The sequence below is a fragment of the Cibotium barometz genome, chromosome 5 (genome assembly GCF_041138505.1).
Source record: "Cibotium barometz isolate CiBa-2024 chromosome 5, ASM4113850v1, whole genome shotgun sequence".
Lineage (NCBI taxonomy): Eukaryota > Viridiplantae > Streptophyta > Polypodiopsida > Cyatheales > Cibotiaceae > Cibotium > Cibotium barometz.
Window position 1 is genome coordinate 3,354,832 of NC_141050.1, and position 9,492 is coordinate 3,364,323.

The following is a 9,492-nucleotide window of genomic DNA, read 5'->3' on the forward strand; positions in this document are numbered from 1 at the left end:
GACCCTTAGGCTAAGGTCCTTTATACCCATTTTCAATTAATTCCAATTGCACATTGAAAAGTTCTTTTTGAATTTTTGTTTCAGGGAAACTTATTTTAATAAGATGAGATAATTTTCTATCCAAAAATATTAAAAATCTGAATATTCTCTCTCTAGAATATTTTCTCTCTCTATGTCAAAATAGGCAGAGACGAGATCTCTTATAATTCTAAAGAGGGAATTGATTACAGGGAAAGATGCTAGAAATTTTGAGAGGCTGGGGAGGAATCTTACATTCTCTCCCACTTGAAAAACGCGAGATGTCCTCATCTCGCAAACTTGGGATAATTTCGCAAGATGCACGAACATGAGACTGAGAGAAATTTTTTTTTTAATTAAGATTAACCACCAAATAAAAAAGTCTCAAAGAGAGTAAGGGTCAAGACAAGAACAAGATTTAAACTTTATTCATTCTTGGAACATATACAACAAAGATAGAAGAACTCTTTACACTTCCATAAGCCCGTCCATCATATGATCACAAAAGCAGCACTCACAAGCTACGCACGTATAAGGTAACTCATCTATGGGAATAATTCTGTTGGTTATTGCCGCACCTATCTCAGTGGTATGAGGTGATCTAACAAAAGGACCTCTGAGAGGCAAGCCAAAAACGGGGTAAAGGCATATCTTCTGATGAGGAGGAAAACACGCCAGTAAGAAGACCCGCTCAGAAAACCCAAGATGTCTTGATCTCATGACGCAGTAGTATCGGGGACCCAAACCCAAGGCTTCAATAACCATGGCCAAGGGGACATTGTTACGAAAGTGCTGTTGACCCCAGGGTGTTACCCTAGTTATGTCTTGATAGGTCCGTCATTTGGTCTGAGCTACAGAAGTTCCCAAGTGAGGAAAAAGTGAGCGCTCATACTGTTCTATAAAATCCTTCTTCACAGACTCGCTTGCGTCTTGAAGGTGAGAAATCATCATGGATAAAACTAATTCCTGTTGCCAAGCCATGAAGGAGATTAAGAAGAAGGGAGATCGATGGAAGTAAGATTACTGTGAGCGACAAGTAAAAGTTATGACTTATATAAAGGAAGGAGCTAGCGTAACCTAGAAGCCAACGGTATCTTGCCACTGAAGTTTTACTGTCTTTCCATGATTTGGGCTTGACACATATTTCTATAGAAGACTTACATGAAATACATTATGAACTTTGAGATGAGGAGGTAAAAGAAGCTTGTAGGCTAAGTCACCTACTTTCATTGAATTCAGATATAAGGCTCACAATATCTGGGGGATAACTTCTTATACTCCCCAAGAGATAAAGAACTTCTTTTGGGCCGTACTCGAATGAAAACCAAAACCTTGGTATCCAAAACACCGATTTTCACTTTTGAACTCATTGTTCTGAATCCTTAAAATAGGCGTGACTCCTGAGAAGTATTCTAGGGAAAGGGTCTTCCTTTTTAAACAGAATCTTTCTTTTATTTTAGAGAGGGAATAATTATAAGATCAAAAAGGGATATTCTTACTCCTGTATACCTCGAAGGCTAGAGGAGAATCTTACATGCATCTTACGCCTTCTATAACTCCGCATGCATCTTGCTTGACAATCATGTTGTAACAAAACTGCAACATGAAACTTTGATTCTTCACTTCATGAAAACGTAGCAGCAACACCTTCTGAGAAGAAAAACGTCTCTATGAAGTTGTTAAACAATTATAGAAAATTTTGTGTGCAAAATTTGATATTTCTGACATCAGCAGCTCCAAAATGAGTTTTGCTTTGCCCTTGGCCGGGTCTGATGACCGTCCTTTGTTTTCCTCGGTGATCCTTTTCCTTCTTTGAGCAATCATTTCAGCATAGGCCTACAAATAAGAGTACAAGAAAATGTACCACCATGCACCGATGGCTGATGTTACAAGGGCAGTGGCTACCACTGAATGTAGAGTTAGCCAGGACAGCAAAACGACGATGCAACCAGCGAGCACAATTGTCCATGGCTGGCACCAGGCAGGTTTGGTGTCCCAAACACTCTCGTATTCAAGCGAGAGGTCGTTGAGAAAACCCTCCATGTCTTGAACCACGCCCTCGTCATTGACGTTGGATGGCAAACGCAAGGGAGAGGAGAAGGGGGTGCTGGGCAGTGCGCGACGGACTGAGATGCTGCTGTGAGCGTGGTAGAAGGTAAAAGATGAAGATATGGAGATGGGCGCACTGGCCCTACATGCAAGGCGCCGGAGAAGTGTAGGAGCAGAGAGCACAATGACCCTACACGGCAGATTGAAAACCAGCCGCCGCGAACTGATCGCCATAGCTATTCTGTGCCCTTCAAAACTCTGCCCTTCGCCTCCCACATGAAGCTCTACTGGCTCAAAACGTGAAGGATCTCTGCGGGCTGCTCTCCTATGGCAGATCGATCAATTCTGCTCTGATACCACTGTTAAACGATGGAGATGGAGACCCTCTCTCTAATAGACATGATGAGATGAAAGAACATTAGAGTCTATTTCTATTAATGAAATAATTACATATATATAGGCATGAAACCCTTGCTTTTCCTAAAATTAGGAAACCCTAACTTGAGCCCCACTCTACAACTAAATTAGGACTCATTTACATGCATGTATAGATTGCACAATACCCAACAGTTTTTAATGAGGGCCTCCCAAGGGAGAGCCATGTGTCATAGGACATTAAGTTGTGATTAGCTCCTATATCGACAAGAGCCAATTTTTGGGTGAAACTTGTCGGGGTGGTCATTCCTAACCACAATTGAGTGGGTTTCACTTCCCAATCTTCTTCTTCAAGGTCTACTACTTGGGCCATGTTGACCATAATGTTTTTGCCCCAGAGTTTTGCTTGCCACCCTTTGGCTTCCCGTTGGGCTGTTTGTTTCATGTCTCCATGTTATTTTCTTCATTGTTTTTTGGTATGGATGGCCCTTAGTGTGGTTTCAGTGAGTAGGCCATAGTAGCATTTCAGTTTTCTACCATTGAAGTATCCCGTCATCTCGACGCCGTTGAGCATTTCTATGCGCACTGCACCTTGCGGGGTTATCTCAGTGACTAGGAAAGTTCCTAAGCCTATGAATTTGAGTCTCTTTTTGTGGTTTTTTGTGCTATAGAGAAAGACCATGTTGCCCTCATTCATTTGTTTATCTTTGAGTTGGTCGTTAAACCACTATTTATGCTTGAGTTGGTCTACAATCATGCTATATTACACCAAGGAGGCATGTTTTGTTGAGCTTTTCTAGCTCGAATAGGCCACAACCCCACCAAGGACATTTCTTGTGAGTTTTTCCTCTACTACAATTCTCAAACTAGGTACCAAGAACTCCATAGCCATGACCACTTTAGTACCATAGGTTTAACTGAAGGGTGTTGCATTTGTGGCTACCTTGTAGGATGTGCAATATGCCCAAAGTGCGGGTAATTTCTCTTCCCAATCATTGCAAGCTGGCCTCAACTATTTTGGTCAGGATGGCACAAAGGACTTTATTTGGGTTCTTGACTTGGCCATTGGCTTGGGGATAATAAGAGGAAGATTTCTGTGGGTGACTAGGAATTCTTGTAACAAGAATTGTATCACTTGGTTAACAAAGTGTGTGCCATTTCACTCACAATCTCAAGAGGGCATCCAAAGCGAGTGATCACTGATTTTGTAAGATTCCTCCCCAGCCCCTCAAGATGTCCAGTATCTTCCCCTGTAATCAATCCCCTTTTCAGAATAATAAAAGATCTTATTTCTAACTGTTTTGGCCTAGAGAGAGAAAATGTTCTAGAGAGAGATAACTCAGTTTTTAGATATCTTTGGATGGAAAAATATCCTTTCTTATTAAAATAAATTCCCCCAAAACAGAAGTTTAAAAAGAATTTCCTAAGCTGCATTAGAAATAAATTGTAATCTGCTAAAAAGACCTTAGCCTAAGGGTCCAAATTTTTTGAAAATTTTAGATTAAGGTTCTAAGGGGACAATGAGATAAATCCAAATGTAGGGAGGAGATAAATTGAAGAAATAAAGAAAATCCACCCAAAAATGAGTATCTACTCACATAAAAATGAGTAGATACTCACATAAGATGAAGAGTGGACTAAGGACCAAAGGAAATACTAAAAAAATGAATTTTCGACACCGCAGAGTGGGGATTCCCCCTCATGAAGGAGGTGCCTATTTCATATGTGTGGAGGATTTTTAAATAACGAGATATTTTATCTCTCCTCTCTCCTCATTCAAGTCTAGTTCCAAAAAGTAAGCTGAACTGACCCAAAAATGGTCAAAAATTGACCAAACTGATCTGAAAAATTCTAGAATCAGTTTGCTTGGTTAGAGGCTCACTTTTTCCTATAAATAGAAGCCTCCCCCTTTGTAAAAGCTTAATAGTGTTTTATACACTGTTACTCTACTCCTTCCCAGAGCCAAAAACATTGAATTCATTGATAATTCACTTGTTTTTTACTAATTCCTCTACAAAGAATCAGTGGCCACTCTTGATCCAAACAAGAGTAGAACCCTCAATCCCTCAAGCCAAAGGAAAGCTCACAAAAACTCCATGTAAGTTAGAAATTCTACTTTTTTTTTATTCTAATCTATGGTTTTTTTTTATTCTTTGCTTTTAATGTGATTATGGATGTTAAGCCTTAATGAAAAGGCTTCCCCCTTCTCTTCATTAAGATTTTCAGCCTTTCTTTATCCCAAAATGAAAAACAAGTAAATTAAGTTAAACTTTTCCTTCTTTAAAAGTGAAAATTGATTAGATTAGAGTGTTTTAATTCATCTTGGGATAAATTTTTGAGTAAATTTAGAACGTAAAAATTGAGAAATGGTCAGCCATACAAAGGAGGTTATGGCAAAATTTTCTTAAATTTTGTGGAAATAAGTTTTATCTTTATGTTATTCAAAACGAATAATCCCCACCGTTTGTGCATTCTAAAAGAATTTTTTTTATTATAAAAGTGTGATTTTCATTAGATTTAAATTCTATCCATAGAAAGATGCATATTGGATATTTTTTAATTAAAAAGTGTGATTTTCATTAGATTTAAATTCTATGCATAGAAAGATGCATATTGGATATTTTTTTATTATAAAAGTGTGATTTTCATTAGATTTAAAGTCTATGCATAGAAAGATGCATATTGGATATTTTTTTATTGGTAAAAGTGTGATTTTCATTAGATTTAAATGTTATGCATAGAAAGATGCATATTGGATATTTTTTATATAAAAGTGTGATTTTCATTAGATTTAAATTCTATAAATAGAAAGATGCATATTGGATATTTTTTTATTATAAAAGTGTGATTTTCATTAGATTTAAATTCTATGCATAGAAAGACACATACTGGATATTTATTTTTATTATAAAGTGTGATTTTCATTAGATTTAAATTCTATGCATAGAAAGATGCATATTGGATATTTTGTTTATTATAAAAGTGTCATTTTCATTAGATTTAAATTCTATGCATAGAAAGACGCATATTGGATTTTTTTTTATAAAAGTGTGATTTTCATTAGATTTAAATTCTATGCATAGAAAAATGCATATTGGATATTTTTTATTATAAAAGTGTGATTTTCATTAAATTTAAATTCTATGCATAGAAAGATGCATATTGGATATTTTTTTATTATAAAAGTGTGATTTTCATTAGATTTAAATTCTATGCATAGAAAGACACATATTGGTTTTTTTTAATTATAAAAGTGTTATTTTCATTAGATTTAAATTCTATGCATAGGAAGATGCATATTGGATATTTTTTTATTATAAAAGTGTTATTCCTATTAAATTGATTTTATGCTTAAATAGATGCATAAAGAATTTTTATATCAAAATTAGAGTTCTCTTTAATTCTATGTTTAATTTCCATGAATAATCGATAAATGAATAAGTAAATACACTGTGAGAGAAAATTCTATCGTTTCATATTCATTCGGATGGTAATGAGAAAATTCATAAAATCTATCGAAGTCAAAAATTCATATCTACTACGATCAAGAAGTCTTGGGATATGGATTTAAGATATACTCATTATATTCAAAGAAAATCAAAACTGAAAACTTGCATAGAAACCCTGTTTTCTTAAAGGACTGTCTTACGCCAGAATGCTGGAGGGAGCATTTGGTATATGTGTTTTTCTAAGGGAAGTTTGGTTGCAACAGCTGGTGGTGGAGTGTGTTCAAAGGACAGCTCACGCGGCAAAGCCTACCCAGGTCTTGACCAGCCTCGGTATGGTTCAAATGGTGCGCTTCCGGTACGATGGACGAGGGCCAATGAAGCGGTCCCTAAGTGAAGTGCCAAGACACCTAAGGAGGATCCTGGAGGGTTTTGACCATACGATGCACGGGCTGGCCACCTCACCAATGTTTTTCAATAAGTTCTATAGTATCTGGGAGGCAACTTCTCAACCTTCCCCACCATGCAAATGTCGTGGAAGATATTGTATGATGGACCAATGTTTATTATAATCTATTACTGGATCTCGTTGCTGACCAGCTAGTCTCAATGGAGAATCCAGAGTGATACTGCTTTTGTTAAGAAACAAGGATTGGATGGAAATTTTGAGTCATGACATCTATAACTAATAATTGTTTGTCAATGGATTGTTTTATAAGTTAAAGTTTAAAGAGGAGTGTGTGCGTATCTGTATTCTAAAGTTTAAAGAGGAGTGTGTGCATATCTGTATTCTAAAGCAAAAGTTAAGAAAGGCATTCAATTATGGGTGGGTGAGTACTTGTCTGGTTCTACCAATTCTAGTGGTTGGGCGGTGGCTAACCCATGGGCCGGATGGGGTTAGGCTGGAATCAGTAGAGTTTTAATAATAAAATTGATTAATAGGAATATGCTTAGAACTCGAGTAGTTAAATAAAAGCCTAAAGACTTCTCAAATGAATAGATCAACTGCTGTGCCACCTGATTCAATTAGGAAAAAAGCATTGATTCCTTCAAGTTAAGTCTGTAATAGTTTTCCTTCTATCTGGTTTAATCAAATGAAGGTTAGTTTAGTCTCTTGACCCCGTTAGAAAATTTGTTAAGAAATTCAAAAAGGTGGAATCGTCCCTATTTTTGGGCAAGGGAAATTTTCCGGGTTTTGGTTTCGGAACGACCACCAGATCAGACATTTGAGGGCGAGGCCCCGAGTGGGAAACTCTGACACGCGCAAGAGGAAGCTACTTTCGCTGCCACCAACCGGGAATTCGATGCACAGAGGGGGTAGTGGGATCTCACAGGCGATATCAGAGCGCTGTTGTAAACTTATGAAATAGCAGCAGAAACTGCCTAAAATTCTACAGTAAATCTATGAAAAAAATGTTTTCACTTACTAAGATTATGTTTGAAATGAATTCATAAATTGAAAACTCATAAATTGAATTGGATTTTTAGATGGATACCCCAAATCTGTCTAGCATTCCTAGACTTTCCTAGATTCAGGATATGATCGCCTTTGCCTTCGAACATCTCGTCAACTTTGCTACAACCCGTGTAAGCAGAGTGAGGTTTGCCTGTCACTTTGAGGATCTATACTTCCCTGATCCTATAGAGCGACGTCGGTATATGTGGTTCTCTGGAGGAAGATGTATTAACGTCAATACCAATCAACGTCAGAGACTTAGGTAGAATGTCTCGCTAGCCATGATTTTGATAAGGCTAGGAGTTGTTCATTATGTACAACTCTTTAATCATTCACCACGGAATTTCAGAATTTCCTGCCGTATTTTTAGACTTCTTGGCCGCTTTATTCCTAGGAGTAGAATTACAGCACCTCTATCAGTGATGAATTGTATATATCATGGCATGTCTCCATCGCAGTTTTGCTTTTTTATGCGTACGCGATTGAGGCAGTGACTTTGGGAGCCGAGATGCTCTATGTATATATCAAAAACTTTTGATAATAAAGGACGTTTTGCAAAAGATTCCGAATTGTTTTTGTAGTTGTGAATTTTGGTTAATAAAATTATCAGAGTGAATCTTGTTTTTTAGAATTATGGTGAAAGAATTATTGTTTAAGAAATAAATCTCAAAAATTAAATAATCATAAATCTGATGCCAAGGTTAAGTTCACAAAACCAAAATGAATGAATTCTTGGAATTGAAATAGGATAGCCGGTCAATTGAAGAGTACCATCAGGCATTTGCCCTTCTCCTCAAATATTCTCCACTTTTGGATGAAGAGCAGCTGATGGCCAGATTCATTCGAGGAATGAACGAACCATTGGACACTTTAGTGAAAAATGCCAAACCAGTCTCAATGGCGGAAGCTGTCAGAATGGCAAAGGACTTTGCCAAAGCCTTTGTTGTTAAGGTCCCCCCAAAGCCTGCACCCTCATACTTTAAAAGGTTCCAAACCCCAGGAAGTGCTTCAAACTTCCCACCCCCAAAGAGGCAGCAAGGTCCAAATCAGAATCAAGATGCTGGCAGATTCAGAAGTGAAGGAAGACCCTTCCCTCAGAACACTTTCTCAGGAGCCCCACCTTTTCCAAGGACTCAGAGGGAGGAACTTAGAAGTGAGAACAGATGTTTTGGATGTCAGGGTTTTGGTCACTAGCTTAAAGACTGCCCGACTCCTGCCATGTCAAGAGGACAGGGAAGTCAAGGACCCAGAATGCACAGACCAGCCCCTTCCTATCAGTCAAATCAGGATCCATCTCGTCAAAATCAGGGCAATCCCAGGAGGAATCCAGCTCAACCATGTGCCTCTATACAAAGTAATCTCATAATTCCTTCCGAGAACTGGGGTAACTAGAGAGAAAGAGTTTCGCTCCATTCTGCAGTAGCCAGAGTGGTTACAATAGCAGAAGTAGTGGAAGAGGAAAGAGGCCAGATTTATGCTGCAATTGAAAACCAAGGGCCAAATTGTCAATTCTCAGTCATCCATACTCCAGCTGAGTATAAGGGTAAGTCATTCAAACTTTTGATTGATTCACGCAGTACTCATTCATTTATTTTCCCTGGATGCTTGCGTAAGCTAGTCTTAGATCAGAAATCAAGGAAACCTATGCAAGTTGAATTTGCCAATGGGAAGATCCTTTTCACTCACCATGAGATAGATTGTATTCAGTTCAATCTAGATGGGAATATAACTAACTGTCAGTTCAGAGTCCTACCTTTGGGAGTTTTCGACGGGATCCTTGGAATGGATTGGCTCCACAAAAATCAATGCTTACCTTCTACGCAAGGGTCGACTGTGCAACAGTATATTATTGATGCATATAGCAACATGGAAGAATCAAGATTAGTATGGATACAAAATAACCAGAAAGCATTGCATGCTGAAGTATATTACAGTTATAGTTAATATAAGCGATGGGGTCAATAGAGTCTCTGGAATTGCTAGATGTAGGATAGTTCCACCATCTACATATACTAGGGGGCCTCGATATGTGCATCAATTGTACCAAGATTTTAATGGTAATTGTTAGGAAGATGGATAAACCTGACCTCTTTATTACCTTTACTTGTAATTCTAAGTGGGATGAAATAAGCAATGCTTTATTGCTGC

The 9,492-nt window shown here is 37.8% G+C and overlaps 1 protein-coding gene across 1 annotated transcript; it reads right to left on the bottom strand.

Annotated features, from left to right (window-relative positions):
• Positions 1–1,809: 1,809 nt before the first annotated feature.
• On the bottom strand, positions 1,810–2,301 carry LOC147637972 (uncharacterized). The gene has a single exon (XM_086796810.1). It carries the CDS (start codon positions 2,299–2,301, stop codon positions 1,855–1,857), a length of 447 nt encoding a protein of 148 aa, XP_086652936.1. The 3' UTR covers positions 1,810–1,854.
• Between the last annotated feature and the right edge of the window lie 7,191 nt (positions 2,302–9,492).